This window comes from Schistocerca piceifrons, chromosome X (genome assembly GCF_021461385.2).
Source record: "Schistocerca piceifrons isolate TAMUIC-IGC-003096 chromosome X, iqSchPice1.1, whole genome shotgun sequence".
Classification (NCBI taxonomy): Eukaryota; Metazoa; Arthropoda; class Insecta; order Orthoptera; family Acrididae; genus Schistocerca; species Schistocerca piceifrons.
In genome coordinates this window covers 574,060,828-574,085,950 of record NC_060149.1, presented here as the reverse complement: position 1 = coordinate 574,085,950, position 25,123 = coordinate 574,060,828, and the positions used below count along the sequence as shown (strand labels likewise).

Sequence of the window (25,123 nt, the reverse complement as noted above, 5' to 3'; positions counted from 1 at the left end):
TGAACTGACCTTGCAATTATGTCCGATAAATGTTCAATGGGATTCCTGTCGGGTGATCTGGGTGGCAAAATCAGTCATTGGAATTGTCCAGAATGTTCATCAAACAAATTGTGAACAATTGCAGCCTGTGATATGGCATATCGTCATCCGTAAAAATTCCATTGTTGTATAGGTACATGAAGTTGATGAATGGCTGCAAATGGTCTGCAAGTAGTGAAATGTAACTATTTCCAGTCAGTGATTGGTTCAGTTGGACCAGAGGATCCAGTCCATTCCATGTAAACACAGCCCGCACTATTATGCAGCCACCTCTAGTTTGCATAATGCCTTGTTGATAACACGGGTCCTTGGCTTTGTGGTGTCTGTGCTTCACTCAAACGCTATCATCAGCTCTTACCAACTGGAATCAGGACTCGTCTGACGAGGCCATGGTTTTCCAGTTGTCAAGGGCCAAGTATATGCTGCAGGTAAGGTCATGCTGTTAGGAATGGCACCTGGGTCAGTTGTCTGCTGCTATAGCCCTGTTATGCCAATTCTGCTGCTCTGTCTTAACAGATGTGTTTGTCATACACCCCACATTGATTCCTGCGGTTATTTCAATCAGTGTTGCTTGTGTGTTGGCACTAACAACTCTACACAAACACTGCTGTTTTCAGTCATTAAGTGAAGGTCATCAGCCACTGCATTGTCCATTGTGAGAGGTAATGCCTGAAATGTGGTATTCTTGGCACACCGTTGACACTATGGATCTCTGAATTTAGAATTCGCTAACAATTTTCGAAATGGAATGTCCCATGAGTGAATGTGTTTGAGTTGTAACTCCATTTTAAGGTGACAGTTGTACATTTTAATCAGCACAGGTTTCAGGAATTTTATGCATTTTTGTTTTATTAGTCATATGTCTTGTCAATGAAAAGTGTTACATCCAGATGCTCTTCAGAATAATGAATGTTATAAACAGCAAAAAAACTGCTTGACTGCTACGGTCGCAGGTTCGAATCCTGCCCCTCAGGCATGGATGTGTGTGATGTCCCTAGGTTAGTCAGGTTTAAGTAGTTCTACGTTCTAGGGGACTGATGACCTCAGATGTTAAGTCCCATAGTGCTCAGAGCCATTTGAACCATTTGAAAAAAAAAACTGCTGAAAATGTAATGGTGTTACATTCCTGGGAGCTGCGTAGGTGAAGTAAAAACTAAAGAGGTTTTTCTCTGAAATGGAGACTACACACTTTTGTGTGTTGGGTTTCAAACAGTTTGAAACTTGACAGAGGGTGACCACCACAAAGCACTTTTATGTCTCATGATAGTGAATGGAAGTTTGAATGATGTCACTGTGGTATATGCCAGTACAGTGGGCAGCCTACGCTGCTGACAATCCACCATGCTGTAAACTGTCAATGTGAACATGGTCTAACCTTGAAATTACCGTTAGAGACATGCTCACAGACTGAACAAGTTACACAAGCTGCATGTTGTGGAGATGACACAGTGAACTGAGAATGCAGGTTTACTTTTGTCTGTTATGCAGTTGGCTGTACATAAATAGCCCCTTGGTTCAAAAGAGTATTGAGTGTGAGGTTTCAAATGAGGTGGTGCAAAACCTTTTTAAGATGTGTATGAACAACCCATGTTTAGTTGTTGGTTGGTCCCTCCCTCATCTACTGTTAATTTTACTTTTGTAATAATAATAATAATAATAATCATCATCATCATCATCATCTTCTTCTTCTTCTTCTGTCAGGAGATTGTTTTGATGCAGTTCTACACGATAGTTTATCCTGTGTGAGCCACTTCATCTTCACATAACTATTGCAACCCACATGTGCTTGAATTTGCTTACTGTAGTGAAGCCTTGATCTTCTCTACAATTTTTGCTCCCCTCCCCTCATCCCTCACTTCTATTCATAATCAGTTGGCTATTCCTTAATGCCTCAGAATATGTCCTATTGATGGATTTCTCCTTTTAGTCAAATTGTACCATAAACTTCTTTCCTCACTAGTTTCATTCAGTATCCCTACATTACTTATCCTATCTGCTGATCTAATTTTCAGCATTCTTCTGTAGCACTTCATTTTAAAAGCTTCTCTTCTCCTTAATAAACTTAAATTTATATTAGACATTAATTTTTTGCATTTTTATAAACACTTTCTTTTCTGTTGCTAGTCCGCATTTTATACCCTCTTTATTTCCGCCATTGTCAGTTATTTTGCTGAGCAAATAGTAAAACTCATCTACTACTTAGCATGTCACTTCCTAACCTAATACATTCCAGTCAACTGATCATCTAAGTCTTTTGCCATGTGCTGGAATTACAAAATCATTAGCAAATGTTACAGATTTTATTTCTTCTCAATGAACTTCAGTTCTTTTTCCAAATTTCTCTTTAGTTTCTTTTGCTGCTTACTCAATATACAGACTAAATAACATCAGGGATAAGTTACAGCCCTGTCCCACTCCCTTCTCAAACTACTGCCTCCATTTTGTATCCTCAGTCTTAAAACTGCAGCCAGGTTTGTGTGCAAGTTGCAGATAACATTTTGCTTCCTGTATTTTATCTCAGCTAGTTTCAGAATTTGAGTGTATTCTAGTTTACACTGTCAAAACCTTCCCCCAAATGCATGAATGATACAAATGTAGGTTCATCTGTATTCATTCTATCTGACTTTCCTTTTCTCAAATCTCTGTCTGTCTGTCTGTCCGTCTGTTACAGTAAATGGCATTTTGTCATATCTCTTTTTCATATTCACAAGGCCTTCTTTGAATTTATCTCTGATGTTAATGTGGGAATTCACACCTTTTGCTGTTTATATTATGCAGTGGGCTCATAAAATACCTGTGAACTGAAAAGCTGAAAATTAATGGTATTTGTCTTACTTTCACCCTTTTGTATTTTGGATGAATATTAGTTATTTGTGGTATACGGTGTTTCTCAGTCACAATCTGATATCAAAAGTATGTGTAAATAATGTACAAAAGCCACCACATAATGTTAAATGTAAGAATGGCATGCCACAATGACATTTCTGGTTGTTTCGATGACATCTACTAGTATATGCATGAACTGTGTGTTCAAGACTTACCAACCAAAATCAAGTATCACTTCTGGAAAGAATGACATTTTGTTGTCAGAGAATGTGATTGTTTGAAATGTTCACACTTCATTTTCTTTTGATAAAATTACAGAATGATTCGAAAACATAACTGGTTCATCTTTCACCTGTGTGCTCTATTCAATATGAGAAATCGTTATGTTCCATTGTGATCACTGTTTGCAGTTATCATTGTAGTGGCTGTCAAACTTTAATGTATTATTTATTCATTTATGGAATATTTCATTAGTTCTTGGAGAAACAGAAAAATATTAAAACCTGAAATACGTAATCAGTTGTCTGGTGATGACCTAGAAAGCCAAAAGCTTTTTCACAATAAAATATAAAATAAGTATTATTATGGAACATTAGTACTGTGTATTTCATTTTTAATATTATTTCTTCATTTGTCTATGCATAGCATTTGTAAAATATAATAAACATACTTTTTCTGTTCTCCCTGTTCCTTTCTTAGGTCAGAAAGTGGTCAGTGTTTTGAAACTTTCTGTGATTCAGTCAAATGGAAATAACTTACTAGTTGCTGAATTTTTGTGTAATGTTCGTGTCATGCAGTGATATACAACATAAATGCATCACCTTGATTTCTGAATGCTTGTTATTACAACAATGTTGTTTCAGGAAACACCACAAAGGGTACCAAAGTTAACCATTGTACCTCCTAAACCACCAGAATCTCGGCCACATCGTGCTCACAAAGCACACAAAACAGAACGGCATAAAAAACACAGGCACAAAAAGAAGAGACGGAAGATTGCTGATGAGGATAGTGATAATGAATACAGTGATCCTGATTTTCTTGTGTAAAAAATAAAAAAATTAAAAAAAATTGTTGTGTACAGTGATGACAGTTTTTTCTGATAATGTGTACGAGATGTGTTATCACATCTGAACTTTTGCAAAACTTTTGAAGTGCAATGAACGGACTGTTTCACTAATTTATTATCAAGCACAAATTCATTTGAGGTATCTTGGAAAGTGAAAAGTTAATTTATTTAAAAACTGGAAATGTGTTTCTTTAAAAAAAAAGGACTATATAAATATCAGAGTACGTTTTATTATTTTTTACTGAAATTTTATTTGACTTACCTTTTTCAATCATGTGCACTACTAAAGACTGCACAGCAGCCGACTATTCCAGATGGTACAAAAATCATTGTGTTAAGCAATATGGTAGATGAAATGAAGAGTCAAATTGTGGCTGTTGCTATATTCTGCAACAGCTGCCCTTATATTTTTAATCATGGGACCCTTCTTTCTAGGAAAGAAAGACCCTATTTCAAAAGTAAGGTGTGTGTGAAAGTGTGTTCATGTATGCACGAGCAAGTGTACATATGCGTGCATACATGTATATGTGTGTAGTGTGTATATGTCTGTGTGTGTGTATATGGATGTGTGGTGTGTAAATATAAATATATATATATAAAAGTATATATATATATTTAAATCTATAAAAGTGTAAATTCTTCTACAAAAGCCAACTATGGCTGTAAGTTTGTAAAGTAGCCAGGAAGTTTTTTTTTTTTTTTAATTACCTGGCATAAATTCTATCAGAGCTTTCATAGTGTGATGTATTCCTTTTTTCCCCACTCTTTTTTTTTCTATCATTGCTTGTATTATTTTTACTTGCGGTCAGTCGCTACTGGGTAAATCCGTATATGTACAGTTCTATAATTTGAGATGGAAATGTTTTGTTGTCTGATATGAACATGTACTATCAATAATATTCATTTTGAAAAGTATTAGCTAGTGATTTTGAAACAAAAATTTCATGAATTTAATTTATTATTGATATTAGTTTCTTCCTTAGAATGGCATAATAAAATGAATAGAACTCGTATATATGCCCCCTTGTTAATTTTTTTTTTATTATTATTATTTTACTTGAATGTGTTTGGTGTGTAGCACAGGCCTTAACCCGTTATCCTAAACCTCTCAGTTCTTGGCGGCAAAGATCAAAGACCAAGGTAAATTCATGTTTAGGCTGTTAAGAGAATGTAAACCAATTTGCCAGTATGATATTACAGGACAATTGTGGATACTTAATATCAAGTTTTCCATAATACTTGCGTGCAGTTTTTAAACATTTGAGTACCATTTCAGAAAACTATTTTTTGACAGGTGTGGTGTTACTGAACATTCAAGAGACAAAGTCAATGTGAATTTATGTATTTTTAGAAATTTTAATTTACACACATGCAGCCTATGAATAGCTGTTATGGAAACATCAGGCTTTTTGATGAGGCAAATTGCAGTTACTCATTTACTGTACACACAGCAAAATTTGGAGCCTCTGCCTTGTTTAGTTTACAAGTTTTATAAGTTTCAGGACTTGATACATCATATTTTACTAGCAGGCAGGCCCTTTGTTTTCATAGAGAACCCCATAATATTTTTGTTACCTCCTTCAGATGGTATGATCATGTTTGTTATTTCAGTATGTTGTTCATATTATAGTTAACAAATTATAGTTTTTAATATGCTGGTCACCCATACTTTTCATGTCACTGTCATTGACTAAAATGTTAATTTCAACAACAGTGGTTCATTATTGTATTTTACTGATTAAATCTTTTCAGTGAAGGTGTGTAGTGTTGGTCATGCAGAAGCCAGAGAGTAAAAGAGTTTATTGTGTTTTGAAGCTTAAATAAACCATATTCTACACAATAAAACATTTGATCAGTTGATGACCTCATATGGACTACATTTCAAGAATGTATTCATTTTTAATAAAATGTGAGATTTATTATAGTACACTGTATTTTGTTGTTTAATCCCTATTAATAAAATTACAATGTTACATGACTGAAAGGTCTTTAAAGTATTCCTTCATGTAGGATACATTGGTATTTCATAGCAGAAAATTTAGTTAGAATAATGGCCTGAGAATTTGTGTGATATAATTGATATATGATTTAATCGTGAAAGTCTGTATTTCAGTAAGAATGACATTTTATTGTAACTTGTCTTGTTTTGTTGGAATAATCTGTTAATTATTTTATATATCACCTCATTATCTCCAGTGTGTAACAGCAAGGCTTGTAAGTCACATTGATGGCACTTTAAATGCTCCTAAGAAGAGCTGTGTGATATCGAAATAGTTAGACTGTTTGATTTATGAATATTTTTCTGTTAAAATGTTGCAGAGCGAACTTCAATGTACAAGTTAATTAAATTTACAAGTTTGGACATAATCGTAAATACGTTTGGTACTATCCATAAACTGCTTTAATCATTTTTGGGTATCATTAGATGGAGTGATATATTATGACAACACAAATGAGTAAACACCCAAGTAATGCTGTTCATTAGTATGGGCTCCTGATATTTATTACCATCATCTGAATGAATGAATGAATGAATGAGATTTCCCTCCGATTGCTGCAGGTATATTCCCAAGGAATTAACCGCAAAGCCTACACTCAATAAAATGAATTTATTTGCCCTTACATATTTCAATATGTTTTGTAAAATTCTTCCATTATATTAAGTCTTTTGTGTAATACTAGTGTAGTGTGCATGAACTTCGGTCTTGTGGTGAGGTTGTGAATGCACATTAAGCTTAATGATACACCTATGACAGATACACATTTCACAGATCTTTGTGTCTGTTAAGCATTGCTGATACTGACTGAAACACATACTTACTGAAGCGCCAGTATAAACAAACACAAAGTAATAAAACCCTGTCCATTGTCCTTCATCAGTGAGTGCCCCAGGGAAGTGTGGTAGGGCTGATAATTCTCTATATACATAAATGAATTGTCGGACGGGGGGAGGAGCAGTCTATGGCTGTTTGCTGATAATGCTGTAGTATACGGGAAAGTGTCATTGGCTGGCTGTAAGAGGGTACAGGATAACTTAGACGGAATTTCTATTTGGTGTGATGAATGACAGCTTGCTTTAAATGTAGGAAAATGTAAGTTAATGCAGATGACTATAAGAAAAAAAAAACCATGTATTGTTCAAACACAAAATTGTGTTGTAGTTGTATGGAGATGAAGAGGCTTGCACAGGATAGAGTAGCGTCAATAGCCGCATCACATCAGTCTTCAGGCTGACGACCACAACTACTACAACATTGCAAAGCAATGTGAAATGGGACAAGCACTTAAGGTCGGCAGTAGGGAAGATGAATGGTAGACTTAAATAAGACCATGTTTACAAGGGTGGTTTGAAAAGTTCTCAGAATGGAATAGAAAAAAAGTACTTACATCACTTAAACTTTTTTATTTTTCAATGTAGTCTCCTTGTAGATTAATGCACTTGGTCCAACGATGTTCCAGTGCCTTGATCCCATCTCGAAAATGAGTTCCCTCCGGGCCTTCAAAATAGATGTCAACTCCAGCTATCAGTTCTTCGTTTGAAGTGAATCTTCGTCCACCAAGAAAAATTTTCAGTTCTGGGAGGAGATGGAAGTCTGACAGCCATATCAGGTGACTAAGGCTGGTGTGGCAACAATTCGTAGTGTAGTTCGTGTAATTTTGCCATGATGACAGCACATGTGTGCGGGCACACATTGTCTTGATGGAAAATGACTTTCTTCCTTGCTAAACCTGGCTTTCTTTCGTGTATCTTTTGTTGCAATTTGCCCAGGAGATTAGCATAGTATTCTCCAGTTGTTGTTTGCCCAGTGGGGAGATAATCTACAAACAGAATTCCCTTCACCTCCCAGAACACTGATGCCATGACCTTTCCCACCAAAGGACTTGTCTTTGCTTTCTTTGGTGGTGGAGAATCAGCATGTTTTCACTGCTTTCACTGTTGCTTTTTCTCTGGGATATAGTAGAGCACCCAAGTTTCATCTGTGGTCACAATCTTGTTTGTTTCTCCTAAAATGGGGCAAACATTGTTCCGATATGACCATTCTGATGCGTTTTTGATCCAGCGTCAAGACTCACAGCACCCATCTTGCAGATAATTTTTTAATTTCTAATTCCTCAGTTAAAATGTGATATACTCTTGCAGATGACATCTGGCAAGCATGGGCAGTTTCAAGCACTTTCAGTCAGCGATCCTCCATGATCATTTTGTGCACTTTTGCAACGATTTCTGGAGTAGCAACACATCTTGGCTAACTACTGTGTGGATCATCATCTAAGCTCTCCCAACCAAATGTAAACTCATTTGTCCACTTGGCAACAGTTGAATGGCATGAATTTCATTTGCTTTTATACCTTTCTTTACGAAGTACTTAATCACTGCTCGAACCTCAATTTTTTTTCCATCTTCGCAAATTACTACGTGGGAACAACAACAGCTCTCTTCGAAAAGCACTGGTGTGGCACGTGTTTACAGGCAACAGTCCAATGCATATCACATGAACAACTCGTTGCACTAGTACTGACCTCTCGTGGTGATTCCGAGAACTTTTCAAAGTGCCCTCGACCCATACTTTAGTACTGTTCGAATGCTTGGGATTGCCACCACGCTGGATTGGAGGAGGACATCGAAGCAATTTAGAGGTGTGCTGTTACATTTGTTACTGGAAGGTACACTTAACATGTAAGCACTATGTAGATCCGTCATGAACTCAAAAGGGAATCCATGAGGGAAGGAGTCTTCCCTCCCCCCCCCCCCCCCCCAAAGGAATACTATGTAGAAAATTCAGAAAACAGGCATTTGAAGCTGGCTGCAGAATGATTCTACTGCTGTCAATGTACATTTTGCAGAGGGGCCATGACGATAAGAAAAAATTAAGGCTCCTATGGAGACATATAGATAGACTTTTTCTCTCACTGTTTTTATGAGTGGAGCCAGAAAGGAAATTACTGGTAGTGGTACAAGGTATCCACTGCCATGCACCATATGGTGGCTTGTGGAATATGTATGTAAATGTAGATGTAAATACATAGTATTAGGGACCATGCCAGATAAGCTGATTTTGGGTTATTGTATTGGCAGTACTGTTTCTCATATTGCTGAAAGTTAGTGTGACAATATTAAGGTGTCAAATTGTTGTTCTTATTGATGCAGTCACCATGCTGCTCTGAGAAAACTGAATGTAAAAAAGAATTACTTCAGATTTTGTGCAGATGACATAAACATCAGTGTGTTTGCAGATCCATAGAAAGGAATGAGAACTCATTTTGATTCAGAACACCACGTAGCGTGGGACATTGAATTTGTTTGAAACTTGATATAGCCAACAGTTACTTTTTCAGTGCTAATACTGGAGTCTGCTTATGACACGACTGTAATGTGTGACTTTAGTGGTGAACAAGCTACTCAAACAACAGTTATGGATGATACAATTAATTTGTATTATGTGAATGTCTAGACTGTGTGATCATGATAGTTACTTTCGGAGAACATTTCTGAGTGCCTGGCTAGAAGTTTCACGATAGAACTTGTCCTGGAGCTCACAACTGTAGAATAAAAAAATCAGTTATCATACATGTTATGGCTCATTTCATTCGTAATAGTTGGTATATATGCTTTTAAGATTGTGCATGCATTGAAGGTGACAAGCAGTCAAAATATGTATGCATTTTCTTGTAGGATCTCCAGTATGTAAAGCTGTGCATACTGTTGCATACCTGTTTTAGCCTACTACCTAGCTTGCATAAGAGATTGTTCTGTCACAGTTTCTCCTTTTGTTCCCCTGAGACTAGAACTCTGCCACATCATCCACTCACTTGTATGTTTTATCTGTACCAGTCCTCCTGCAGCCAGTGACTTGTGTAGTATACAGTGTGTTCCCACAAGCAACTGAAAATAACTATTGTTTATGATCCACAGCAGTTTCTCTTTGAGCCAAGAAAGTTCACCGACAGAATGGGATAGTTGTCAGAATGTCAGTGGCATCTACTTGCATTTTTTTTATCAGCCACCTCTGGAAAGACTTGTACAGCAGCAAACTGTGCCTCATTTTGTATCTGATTGAGACCAAAAAGAAATTGATATGTATTGCCATTTAATGAAAAAGGGAAAATTCTTGACAGAGTCAGGAATCAAACACGTTTTCTATGGCAGTGAAATGTGCAAACAGTGTTAGACACAGGCAAAACTGATAAGTGTGTCTATCACACCACTCAACTCATGACTTCTGTGTTATCAGTAATTTGTTTCAGCTGATACAGCTAACTGGGTGTAATTTCCACTAACCCATGGCCAGCAGAGCAGATGTGACTTATCAATTTTTTGTGCCTATTCACCAATATAGCTATGATTACTGCACATGTACTGGTAACAATTGAAATTGTGTTGGAGTTTGATCACATGACCATCAATGTACACTTGTTACTCATAGTTTCAAAATTAGACAATTGAATAAATGTTCCAGCCCCAGCATATTTAATGTAATCAATTCTGTCTTCTCTGCATAAAAAATACTAAAGAAATTTTCCTCCTTGTCTATTTCTTCAACACAACAACACATCAGAGAATGAGGTTCTCTATCACTGTCTGTTTTTGCGTCTTCATTCATGTGATTTTCATTTTTATTTCTCACCATCTTGAAATTCTTACAAATATTTTCATAGTTCATCACCATGTGGCAAGTGTTTGTCCCTCGTAAATATGCAAGGGCCAATCGCCCCTTTCTTGAGCACACATTACTATTAATAGCCAGTTCAGAAATTAACTTATTTTTTTCTGTTTTCTTATCAACAGCATGGCAGATTTGCCATTGTTTGGCCTCACTATAGGAAAGGTGACTCCACAGATATCAGTAACTACTCTCAGTGTCACTCCTTACATAATTTTCTAAACTTTTTGAGAAGGTAATGTATTACAAAGTTGTCACCTATCTGTGTGGTAATGGAACACTTAACCAATCGCAGTGTGAGTTTCAGAAGGCCCATTCTACTGAATCTCCTATTTATACTTTTACTGAGCACATAATAAAATCTGTAAATGATAAAATACAGCAAGTTTATATCTTTTGTGGCTTACTGAAAGCGTTCGATTGTGTAAACATCAATATTCTTTTAGAGAAAATACATTTTTAAGGAATACATAGTTCAGCACATGCCTGGTTTGCTTCTTATTTAAGGGGAGTACGTACGTCCTATACCCACAGTGTTAAATTTGCGATATTGATGACCCGTTATCTCAGAACCTGTGACAGATAGACATCTGAAATTTTTGGGATGTATAGTATCACTCCTTTTCTGATTACTGAACCAGAATCAAAATGTACAGAGAAATAATTAGCTAGTTATTATTTTTTAAAATGTTGTTCAATATTTTGTTTTAAAAGTCCAGTTTTTCTTCCGTAAGTAAAAAACCGTTAGAGGTAGAGATGTTTTGGGAGGTTCAGTAGCTGTAGTATACTAAATGGTAACATAGTGTAAAATTAGAGATATGTATCTGTAATAGTTCCTGAGATAATGGGTCAAATAATTTTAAAAATGTCATTTCTGGCAAATCAAGTTCAAACATTTTATTTGATATTAACTTACACATGGAGGCATGCCAGCTGCTAGAAACAGCCAGGCCATAATCAGCATTATCTGAATCCTGTGCTTGACTATCCTGCAAACCTAGAAGCTTCCTTCTTTTCCTGCCTCTTGCTTCTTTAATCATTTCCTCTGCTGCATGTTGGGCTTTCATGATCCTAAGTTGATCCATTCGCTGAAAGGCTTGCAGTGTGTTGGCACCTGGAGTGATACCAAGTTCCTCTAGTACCCCAATTCTTCCCTTTATACCATCATTAAACGTTATCACAGCATCACAAACACCCAAGTATAGAGTTTTCCTTCCTACAAAGACATTTTTTGGTATGCGGGTCCAAATTACATTATTGAAAGACTCATTTGGGTTTTGTGTTCGACCATGGAGACATTTGGAAAGGTCAGGATGAGCTAGTTCTCTATATATTGGTTTAATAGCTTCCATCACTGCAGACAGTATGCTATTTTTGTGCCTAAATTGTTCCTCACTACCTGCTACCTGAGCTTTGCAGTACTTGCACCATGAATCAGCACCAGGTGGACAAAGACCATGTATAGGTGTAACATCAGTGGAAGATTAGTGGAAGAATGTAGCCCACACTGCTCGTTTCATCCCTTGTAGGTCATGTGTATTGTTTCGTATTGCCATTCCATAATAATGCTGGAGTTCATCAATGTTTTTGTCTGTAAGTCTTCTTTTACCATTTAGAGTCTTTCTATCTGATAACTTTTCTTTTCCTTTTGTCTTGTTCAATTTTCGGAGACGTGTTACCATCTGTTTTTGAACGTGTCCCACACATTCAATCTTAACAATCTGCTTATTACCACAAGGTTGGCTTTCCACTACTGATTTCCAAGCTTTTGAATCACCATACTCAGTATAACACACACCTCTCTCCTGTTGTGAACGTCTGAACATAGAAACAACTGCTGTAGCCACCATACCCCCCACTAGTTCCCTCACAATTCTTAGCACAATTTGTTTTATGGCTTTCACTTGTTTCATCAATTGATTTACACTGATGACAGTATTTAGTTAGCACTTCAATGTCTAAAACTTTACTTGTGTCAACACTAGTGACAGTTGCAACTGTATTTTTTGATTTGTGACCTTTTTTCTGCCATGTGCCATCAACTGCCACAGGTAAATCTGCTGTGTTACTTAATTCTACTGCTTCTTTAGCAGCAGCTTTCATAGAAGCAACAGATTTGACACATTCACCAATTGCTTCTGTGTACTTACTTGATGTGGTTGGTGGGTTTGGCAAGTTCAGTGTTGCACATAATACTTCAGCTGCAGTCAATCCTTTCCCAATGCACCTCATTCCATACAGGAATCTAACATTGCTTTCAAACAAGTCATTCTTGCATTTTTCAGAAGTCCAAAATGATGTCGAGAGCCTGCAAATTTCGCACTGAATATCAAGTTTGTTTGCCCACCACAAACCTTACATGACACAGCATCTTGCAAAACTTGTCCTAACACACTCAAATCTAAAAGAATATAACCTAAACTATTTTGATCTTTGCCAATAAATAAATCCTCATGGTCTCAAAGTTTCCTCTTTGAAGCGCTAGTAGGTGTGTCCTTATCACGGGTCTGTGAAAAATCTATTTCAGGATCAACACTGGATTCAGATTTTGTGATATGCTGATTTCCATGGAAACGTCGCTTCTTAAAACAACCCTTTCTTTTCGTCATCTTGAAAAGAGGTATAAGAGTGTATAATAACACACCAAATCACTATGTTTTCAGTTCATAACTTATGAAACATGACAACAAAAAAGTAAATAAACAAAATGCATGTGCTATAGCGCCATTTACACAGTGCATCCAATCTCTTAATACAAACATTAACATGATTTCAAGGAATAAATAGCTGAAAACCACAGCCTTCTAGATTGAATAGTTCAAGAGATAGAGATACTTAGGCAAGTCAGTGTAGAACGACTGGATAATTTTACACACGCACTATTAACTTTGAAATGATAAAAACTACACTTCCTATTGGAATTTTTCGACAAATAATTCATCAAATTATTCAGGAGAGATCAAATATTAATGAGATAATAATCTGAAAATGTCACTTTTTGACCAATTCCGCCATACATACTCCCCTTAAGAAACAAAACACAGGAAGTTATCCTAGGTTGTTTGAATAAAACAAAGAGAGACACATCATCTGTGTGGGGAGAAATTACAGTGGAATTTTCATCTTGGCCCAGTTCTGTTCTTGTTTTATGTTCATAACTTGCCATTTTATTTGAATCAGGAGTCAGAATTAGTCCTGTTTGCAGATGATACAATCATTGTTGTGAAGCAGAGTAAAGAAGCATCAACAGAGAAAATAATAAATAATGATTTTAAGAAAATTACTCACTGGTTTTTCATAACTGGGGGAGCCTTAAACTTTGAAGGGGAGGAAAAAAAACCCACTTACTCATCTAGTGTTGTACTGTCAAGAATATCCCATTTCCTATTAACCTACTATACCAACATGACATAATAAACAGGGTGTAAAGTTCTAAGTTTTTAGGTGTACACATTGATGAAAAGTTAAATTGGAAAACTGTACAGTGGACATGATAGAACACAATGCTTGATTCGCAAAAGAGAAGGTTCTGGTACTGTGACATTTCAGGGGATGTTTTCAAGCTTAGACTTATTAAACTGTTATTTTAATACTTTTCTGAGCATTTCAAAAGTGTGAATAAAACTTTTTTTTTTTTTACATTGCTTCAATCACACCAAAAGCTTGATCACACCTTATCTCAGAAGCTGCAGTTCTAATTTTTTTCCAGCAGAGGTACCAGTATGATGTGCCAGTGCTACCGTCACAAATCAAACATTACTAAAATGTATAGATCGAGCTACTTTTGCCATTAGAATGATTGCCAACTTTGGGGATATAGAAGTCAGTAACTTAACAAATTTTGCCCGTTTTCTTTCACTGATATATTCTGGGATAATATTTGGGGGTAACTTCTTAGTTAGGGAAAAAGTATTTGCTGCACAAAAGAAAGTAATTAGAGTGATGTGTTGGGTGTACACACATATATTTTGCAGGCATACCTTTTAAGCAGCTGGGAATATTAACCACACCCTCACAGTAAATTTATCCACTTATGCATTTTTTTTTATAAAGTATCAGAGATCCTTTAAAAAATCTAACTTTGGTACAGAAAGGGGTGAAATATGCAGCTATAAATCTCTTTGACAATCTACCTATTGAAATAACATATGTCAGACAGCAGGAGTGTTTTCAAGTGCCTATTAAAGATGTTTCTCTTTGACAACTACTTATACACTACAGAGAAATAATTTGTGAATAGAAATAATTTGTCATTTTTACAGAAAACCCCTGATTAGTATGAGGTAATATAAATATTTTTTTTGTTGGCACATTTTCTCTGGTGTTTTAGCAGATATTTGCAGTTTTGGTTTTGCAATGCATAGATGGGAACAGTCCAAACAGATACTGGTGGAGTACTAGTTATTCTTCATCTTTTACAGTCCCTGTTAAAACATATTGCTGAACTGAATATTCCATTAGGTTAATCTGGGACCACTCTATTGAACGGGCACATAAAATTCTACTTTAAATGTCATTTTGTTTGTACTGGAAACCAAACCAATATTTTCCATTGACACTGGATGTTGCACGAAACATATAGAGTGGTTCCAAATTAGTCTAATGTGATATTCAGTTCAGTGACGTGTTTTAACATGGACTGTAAAATGTGAAGAATAACTAGTACTCCAGCAGTGACTGAGTAGTACTGCTACATGGTGGTAGCAGACGACGTGGGGCAGGGTAGCACACAAGATTGTGGAAGTGAGGAGAAATGACTGCTGCTGGAGTACTGTTTATCATCTTCCTTTACAGTCCCTGTTAACACACATCAGTAAACCAAACTGCAAATTAGACTTTTTGGGACTGCAAATTATTGGTACATCAAAATCATGGTTTCCAGCATTTTCTGTTATTGGTAATTCTTCTGGTCAATAAAAAAGGGCCAATACCATGTCAGTCTTATAAATATTTTCCAGGCTAATTCCATTTTACCCACCCTGTGCAAAGACCTGGGTGTAACAACTTGCAAAGATGTGAAACACGACGATGAAACATGTTCAGTCATAAGTCTAGCAAGTGACAGACTTTGGTTCATGTGCAGGCTACTGGGAAAATGCAATCAGTCTTCAAAGGAGGCTGCTTACAAATCACACATGCAGCAAGACATCTCAGACTACTGCTCAAACATGTGGGACCCTTACTAGATAAGACTAACTGGGGATACTGAATGTATACAAAGGAGTGCAGTATGAATAGTCACAGATTTGGTTGACCCATGGGAGAGTATTACAGATATGCCAAAAAATTGGAACTGGCGGACACTTAAAAACAGATTCTGACTATTATGTGAAAGTCTGTTTACAAGAACCGATGCTGAGTGAGGAATCTGAGAATGTTTTACAGTCTCTCTATATCACTACCATAGGGGCCATGAAGACAAGATCGGACTAATTACAGAACACAGTTAAAAATAGAAATTTTTCTTACAGTAAAATGATTATATGAAGCATATTTTACATGTAAGTTTGTTCCTTTATATCTCCTTCACCCAGGCAAGCGAACATCTTGTCATCTGAGATATTGTATTTAAATTATCACGTAAAATCACATGATGCAGGTAGTCCATGTTCTACCGATAGTAAACATTTTCTAATGTTGAGTAATAAGCATGATAAATAGTGATTAAAAGTTATATTTTATTGTGGAGAAATTAATTAATAGACACAGCAGTTAAGTGAGTGCTGAGTTCTTGTTTTAAGTGAAAGTAATTCACTTTGACATTATATCATACACTAGAAGTTCTAACCTACAGGCCTAATTTTTGCAGCCCATTAACAACAAAAATTTGTGCAGTGTAAAGTGTGTTTCATGATTTAATTCTATTTTTAAGCATTTAATCTATGTTGCATTCTGTGGTAAATGTGACTGTTGCCATAGGGTAGTCAGACTGAGAGTGTTATGTGTAGATTGTAGTTTGGAATTCCATTGGGGTGACTGTTGTGGGGGAATGGGGATCTCAATGAAGATCTTCCATGGTGCTGTAGGCTGTGCAAAAAAGACAAGAGAATCACTGACCAGGAGGCAAAGGTTTAGGCCCTTCAGGCTGAATTAGGTTACATGATATTTGAACTAGAGAGGTTGAAGAGAGGAAAAAGATTGTGGGAACTGGGTAAAGATAACAAGCACTGAGCAAAGAGAAATGGGGTCTTCTACATCTCCATCTACATTTGAGCTGACACTATATAGTAAGTTTGACGTGGTACCTGAAATAGAAGGGGAGGAACCTCATCCAGCGGTAGGTCACAGTAAGGTGCGGCAGACTTTAAACAAAGAAACTAAGCTTGGGTCAGTATCAAAAGAGAATAGAATGAAAAATGTTTTGCTCCTAGTTAGTGGCCATGGGAGGCCAGATGGCACAAGACAAATTAGAAACAGGTCACCAGGTCACAAGTATTTTGAAGCCAACTGTTACCCTTAGCCAGATGACAAGAGGACATAGGGAATATGTGTAAAGATTTTGGCAAAGAGGATCAGGTTATTGTAGTAGGTGGAACAGGGAACAGCCTGGCTAAAGACAGTAATTACAGCATCAGGAGTAATCTGGGTGAAGTAGGATTAGCAACTACACACATAAATGCGAGTTTTTTGGATGTCCTGCAGCATCATGACCAGCCGTGGGATAATGATGCTGTGAGCAGTGTGAACACTGAGTTGAGCAGACTGCTGCTGATTGAAATGAAATATCATATGAGTGCAGTGCCTGTTGCTACACTGGTAGATGGGGATATGTGAGAAATGGCCTACGCCTGAATAGGAGAGAGAAAGATAGGTTGGCTGAGCTTCTTGTACGTAATATACAGGAGGCCACCATCACACAGAACCTGTGGTTAATTATGTTCGAGAGGTACCATATTTAGGTTAGAATCAGGATTCAGGAACCCTGTTATGAAAGAACTTAAAATAACAGAAGAGCCACACGAAATGCTTAAGACTGTTTAGAAAAGTAAGGTTAGCTTATTTCATCAGAATGCTGGAGGACTGAGCAATAAAGCAGAAGAGCTTCTTGTGTGTTTGGCAGATTTAGAGAGCTCTGAAAAGAAAGACATCCTGTGCCTATTTGAGCACCACATGGCCACAGGATTAGAGAAATTCAATAAAGAGGGTTAGACTCTAACATGTTACACACGTAGAACTAATATGAGGAAATTAGCTTTTCCATATACAAGTCAAATAAGAGTCCTTATCCCTATTTTTTACTAGCCAAAATAAGTTACATAAAAGTAATTACAAATATACTTACCATTCAATGTACCTTGCACTACTTTTCCACAAAGTCCCTACACCGGTTCAGATATTTGTCCCAGTGCAGCACTAAATTTGGGATGCTCCTGTGGTAGAATACGTCTGGCTGACAGTGGAACCACCATCAGACTGCTGTTTTGGCTTCATTGTTGCACATGAATCATTGTCCTGCCAGGAAGTTCTTCAGCAGACTGAAAATGTTGAAATCTCTATGGGGTGGGGTTCAAAGTGTATGGTGGATGGTCCACACTCTCCTAGTGCAATGACTGGAGCTTGCTGGCAGTTTTGACTGCAGCACATGGTCTTGCATTATCATGAAGGATAACGATGTTGTCAACATCGAGAATCCCTTGGCATTTTTTTCCTGATGGCAGCCCACAAAGGGGACTGTGAAACAATAATTACTGACATTGATGATCGCAGCTTGTGACATGGAATCCAGCAGGAACAGTCCACTGCTATCCCAGAAGACCATTAACATCATTTTTCCCAACAGATGGCACTGAATGACATTTTTTGTCACATGCAAACCCTATGTTTCCACACCATACTCTGCTGCTTTAATTTCAGCATGAAATGCAGTAGCCACATTTCATTGACAGTGTTGTACAGGAAACTGTCATCCTTCTTGGCATACTGTTCCAGGTGATTCAGTGAAACAATTATTCCCTTACATTTCATCCCATCATTCAATTGCATAGGCACCTACTGACATGAAACTTACTGGTGCACCAAGGACCCACGAATGATGATGTAAACACCCCCATACAAAGCGCCAAGCGTCTGAGAAATGTCATTGAGGTGCACACTCTGATCCCCTTTCACCACTGCATTCACACTGCAAATGTTAATGTCAGTCAGCAATATAAGCGACCTCCCCAAACACTCATTGTCACGCAAGTCTTCATGGCCTTTTGCAAATTCACAGCACTCCCCACCTAAAGGTGAGTCACTTTTCCTCATATATGTGCTGCATTTCCCTGTGGATTTCAATGGGCATGTATGCCTTGCTCTGTAGATAATGAAATGCATTTCATTCCGCATACACCATGGACGTGTGAAGCACGACCGCGATCTTTGACAACTGAGAGCAGGGCCATGTCTTGGAGCTCCAGCAGTAAAGCCAGGCCAGCCCAAGAAAGTTCCACCAGTGGGAATGAATATGTTGACTTCACACACACAAAAAAAAACCTTTCTGATTTTCCATCATTTTTAAGATAGAGCAAAAGTTCAAAAACATTGAGACAAGTAGATTTTTCAGTGATCATCACATAAAAGTGTGTGCTTGTGAATTAATACTGAAACTGGTTAACTTTTAATTGTAACTGTATATATATTGCCACTGGGTAATTTTAAACTCTTTGTGAGGAATTTGGATTCCTTGGTATGCCATCTGTCAGACAGAAACAAGTAGTTAATAGTCAGTGATAATTTCAGTGTCGATTTTTTAAAGGGTTCTGATAGGTAAAATTATCTGGAAATTTTATTTGGATCCTATAATTTGATCTCAATAAGTATCTGTGCTACATGGATAGTTAAAGACAGTAGGGCCCTAAATGACAATGTTTCCTTTGATGAAGCTCAAAGCAAGAAAACAACTGTATACCCAGTAACAAATGCACTCTCTGATTATGACGCATAGTTACTTAGGATAAACAAGATAGTGCCTTACAGCAATGATACTCCTCAGTGGAAATCAGTTAGAATAATTAATGACTCCAGAACAAATGTTTTTAATAATAAGTTACCAGAGATGACCTGACATGAAATTTTTAATGGACCAAATGCTGACATAAAATTTAATCTGTTCAATGATAAGTTCATATCATTATTTGAAAATAACTTTCCACATAAACTAACCAGAAAGGATATTTAACAGCCAGTATAGATCTGATTTTCATACTTATTCTAGTTATATTTCCATAGTCTGTTTGTGGTGTAAAAATAATGGTGTAGCTGTTCCTCTGGGAATGCACTAAGAAGCAAATATAGGGACGCTCCTTGTTTTTACCTTATGGCCAAGCGCAAACACTCTGGGAAAAACCTTGGTTAGGAGCGGTTTCACATGTATTTTAACCAAAAGTTAACTAATGAGGTCCCTATCCCAGCAGGTTACTTATACAGTAATTTTGCACATCTATTCTTATGACTGGCAAACATATCAGTTACTACTGTGATGTTGAGGGTTTATAATTTCACTGTTTTCCTCCTTATGAATGGAGAAAACAGCCAGTGGGTTCAGCATTCCCTGACCCACACTGTTCCTGAGGAAGGGTTTAATTCTATTTAAAATGCTGAAACTGCATTCTGCTCCTGCTATTGAAACACATGTACGCAGCCCAATTTGCGATGTTTTTTGCACTTCAGTGAATGATTCTTCAAAGGAATGTTCCACAAGAAAGGTGAACAGCTCACAAACCAATGTAATGCCTTTAGACATATAATTGCAATAAATCACTGACAGTTCATTTTTCAATGTATCAAGTCAAATAAAGGGACTGTAACTTAACAAAAAAGTATTGACTAAAGTGGCTGGAAAATGTTCTTTGAAATAAGCAAACTTTTTTGGATTAATAATTTCGAAGTAGCTGAATACGTGAGAGTTTTGGAACCTCCCTTTCAATCGGTTGGCCAAAATGTCACAAACTTCTTTGGCATCTGCTGCCAGTTTAGGTTCAGTGCTATATTTGGACATTTTCCTTAAGTACCAAAACCTTCACTTCAGAAACTCATTCCCTTTCAATGTTATCTCACATTTCAGAAACAGTTGATGCAAAACGACATAATGCATTGGATATAGTAATGGCATTTGCACTCTACATCTGGATTGCGTTATACAAAATATCAACATGTTTCATAATCTCATAGAAAAAATTTAGAAGGAATAAAAAGTATGGATTGTGAAGTAAATTTCTTAAAGCAAATGCTTCTCTTAGTTCAATATCATCCCAAGTATCTTCTTCCTCAATCTTATCAAAACATTCCAATAAAGGTAATTTGTTTTCTTGAACATTAGTTACTACATGAGACTGGATGTTTCATCTACACTCCTGGAAATGGAAAAAAGAACACATTGACACCGGTGTGTCAGACCCACCATACTTGCTCCGGACACTGCGAGAGGGCTGTACAAGCAATGATCACACGCACGGCACAGTGGACACACCAGGAACCGCGGTGTTGGCCGTCGAATGGCGCTAGCTGCGCAGCATTTGTGCACCGCCGCCGTCAGTGTCAGCCAGTTTGCCGTGGCATACGGAGCTCCATCGCAGTCTTTAACACTGGTAGCATGCCGCGACAGCGTGGACGTGAACCGTATGTGCAGTTGACGGACTTTGAGCGAGGGCGTATAGTGGGCATGCGGGAGGCCGGGTGGACGTACCGCCAAATTGCTCAACACGTGGGGCGTGAGGTCTCCACAGTACATCGATGTTGTTGCCAGTGGTCGGCGGAAGGTGCACGTGCCCGTCGACCTGGGAACGGACTGCAGCGACGCATGGATGCACGCCAAGACCGTAGGATCCTACGCAGTGCCGTAGGGGACCGCACCGCCACTTCCCAGTAAATTAGGGACACTGTTGCTCCTGGGGTATTGGCGAGGACCATTCGCAACCGTCTCCATGAAGCTGGGCTACGGTCCCGCACACCGTTAGGCCGTCTTCCGCTCACGCCCCAACATCGTGCAGCCCGCCTCCAGTGGTGTCGCGACAGGCGTGAATGGAGGGACGAATGGAGACGTGTCGTCTTCAGCGATGAGAGTCACTTCTGCCTTGGTGCCAATGATGGTCGTATGCGTGTTTGGCGCCGTGCAGGTGAGCGCCACAATCAGGACTGCATACGACCGAGGCACACTGGGCCAACACCCGGCATCATGGTGTGGGGAGCGATCTCCTACACTGGCCGTACACCACTGGTGATCGTCGAGGGGACACTGAATAGTGCACGGTACATCCAAACCGTCATCGAACCCATCGTTCTACCATTCCTAGACCGGCAAGGGAACTTGCTGTTCCAACAGGACAATGCACGTCCGCATGTATCCCGTGCCACCCAACGTGCTCTAGAAGGTGTAAGTCAACTACCCTGGCCAGCAAGATCTCCGGATCTGTCCCCCATTGAGCATGTTTGGGACTGGATGAAGCGTCGTCTCACGCGGTCTGCACATCCAGCACGAACGCTGGTCCAACTGAGGCGCCAGGTGGAAATGGCATGGCAAGCCGTTCCACAAGACTACATCCAGCATCTCTACGATCGTCTCCATGGGAGAATAGCAGCCTGCATTGCTGCGAAAGGTGGATATACACTGTACTAGTGCCGACATTGTGCATGCTCTGTTGCCTGTGTCTATGTGCCTGTGGTTCTGTCAGTGTGATCATGTGATGTATCTGACCCTAGGAATGTGTCAATAAAGTTTCCCCTTCCTGGGACAATGAATTCACGGTGTTCTTATTTCAGTTTCCAGGAGTGTAGTTCAAGAGACTGAAAGAAATCTCTTATTGCAGAGTGTCCATAAAAAAACTCTTCGTTTAGGTAATGAAGGGAAAAACGTTGTAAGTCCAGAAATATTTGCGAAGAACAACCTAACGGACTTTCTTTTTACTACAATCATTCTGAATAACCAAATTAATGTGGTGCACGTAACAGTGGACATACTAAAAGTTCATTTTGTATCATGTGTGACATATATTTACGTACAGAAGTACTAGAACTGCTGAAGTGGTCATTTAACACGCTGTTGAGATTTCTTAGAAGAGATAACAAATCTAAGAGATTGTCATGGTTTGCTGACTCCCGTTTTTCATTGTGAGTCCTTAGTGCTAACTCATGAGTTCCAAAAAACATTAAGCACTCTACAATTCTGCCTAATATGTGTCCATTCTTCTTAAATAGTTCATTATGTTTCTGAATTGACATTTTATATGCTGACTCAATCTGAGCAGCAATGTTAATTGTGCTAAAAATTTCGTATTTACAGCATTTTCTAAATGTAGTCTACTTCCTTCATGTTTCTAAATTCATTTTCTTAAATGCTTTAGATTCTTACAGCCAACTGTTGTTCACAATCCTTCACCACCAAACAACACACAATAGAAACAAAATAATTTTTGTTTCTATTCACTCACGGTTAACCAAGACTTTTTATGGAAACATGTGTTGCAGAAAGTTCTCTTCTTCTTTCCATCGAGTTGAGACATCAAGAAATCTTTTTGTTGATGTGCACCTAACTGTTTGATTTTCAGCTTCTCTTCTATGCATATTAAATGAAGCAGCATTTAAAGCAAACAATCTAATTTATTCATTTTAAAATCACTGTATGAACACTCAAGTTTTAACCACACAGCTCCAGAATACGGGACACTATTGAGAGGTGGCCTCGTTAACTATTTTCAACATTTCCTGTTGATGAATGGCAGTACGGGGGGAGGGGGTGGGAGGGAGGGAGAAGGAATTCAGAAAGGCACATGACAGCAACTCCAGTTAGGTGCTGTGGGACCAAGGTGTCTGGCTCCAAACATCGTGAAGAACTGTGGACAGGTAGGTAAGAGGAGGAGAGTGAGAATGCGGCAGGGACAGCAGGGTTCACTGGGGTGTAGGGAAAGAGGGGTATGGGTGCGGAGGTCTATCCACTGGGCCCACTTGAGCTGGCCCTAAGCTACACTAGGATGTGGTCTGAAGTGGAGAAAGGGAAATAGCTTGGTCACATCACTGCGACTGCAGTTTCAGGAGTCGGGACTGTGGGGGGAGTAAGGGTCACCTACCGCTGACCCCATGACATGGCTGGGTTGTAGGGAAAGAGGGGTAGATGTATGGTGGCCCGTCAAATGGGACCCGTGCTTCATGGCCTGCTGCTGTGCTTCAGAAAGGGATAAGGTGGAGAAGGGAAAACCGCTTTGTGCATCACTGTGATTGCAGGCCAGGAGTGTGGAGTTAGTACGGAGCTACGAGCCAACTGCCACTGGCTCTCAGCTTTGGAAGAATGAGATTCAGAAAGAAAAACTGGTTTGACAGTGTAGAATGGTACACTTGACATGTTTCTACAGCAGGGAGAATATTCCTGATTACATCGAGTTTCTGTGTATCGTGCTACACCACAATCATGTCATACTCGAATTTTATCTAAAACTGAAAGATATACATCATAAAATTTTTGGTGGGGCCAGGCCCCTCTGGCCCTTTAGAACAAGCTACCCCTGGAGAAATGTCTTCATTGGCAGAAACAAGTAAAGATCTTGAAGTAGTTGCACACTACCAAAACTACTTAAAATTACTAGGAAAAGTTATTTTAAAAAAAGCAAGAAACATGTACATTGTCAGAAATTAGTAATTCTGATAACAGACTTAGGGCAATATGGAACGTAGCAAAATGAGAGACAGGACAACTGGCCACAGAACAATGTAATGACACTATTGAATTAAATGTAAAGGCATGAATGACATGTTGCAAATGTTTTTCATTGTCATATAACATACAGGGGCAAACAGTTCAAGAAAAGAGTAACAGCAGTATGTTGAAAAAGCAGCTCTCATAAAATTCAACCATATGAATGTATCGCCAACTTCTGCTTCAGGAATTAAGAACATCATACACTACATGATCAAAAGTATCCGGACACCTGGCTGAAAATGACTTACAAGTTCGTAACATCCTCCATCGCTAATGCTCGAATTCAATATGATGTTGGCCCACCCTTAGCCTTGATGACAGCTTCCACTCTTGCAGGCATGCATTCAATCAGGTGCTGGAAGGTTTCTTGGGGAGTGGCAGCCCATTCTTCATGGAGTGCTGCACTGAGGAGAAGTATCGATGTCGGTTGGTGAGGCCTGGCACTAAGTCGGCGTTCCAAAACGTTTCAAAGGTGTTCTACAGGATTCAGGTCAGGACTCTGTGCAGGCCAGTCCATTACAAGGATGTTATGTCATATAACCACTCTGCCACATACTGTGCTTTATGAACAGGTGCTCGATCGTGTTCAAAGATGCAGTCGCCATCCCCGAATTGCTCTTCAATGGTGGGAAGCAAGAAGGTGCTTAAAACATCAATGCAGGCCTGTGCTGTGATAGTGCCGCACAAAACAAGAAGAGGTGTGAGCTCCCTCCATGAAAAACACAACGATACCTTAATACCAACGCCTCCAAAATTTACTGTTGGCACTACACACACTGGCAGATGACATTCATCAGGCATTCGCCATACCCACACCCTGTCGTCGGATCACCAGATTCATCACTCCATACAACGTTT

At 38.5% G+C, this 25,123-nt stretch overlaps 1 protein-coding gene across 1 annotated transcript in view; it reads left to right on the top strand.

Moving 5' to 3' along the window:
- Window positions 1-6,296, top strand: part of LOC124721517 (nipped-B-like protein) — a 121,049-nt gene extending 114,753 nt beyond the window's left edge. The window contains exon 32 of the mRNA XM_047246534.1: window positions 3,729-6,296. Within this exon, the coding sequence (XP_047102490.1) occupies window positions 3,729-3,914 (186 nt within the window). The 3' untranslated portion in view covers window positions 3,915-6,296. The remainder of the gene's footprint in view (window positions 1-3,728) is intronic.
- Window positions 6,297-25,123: the final 18,827 nt, after the last annotated feature.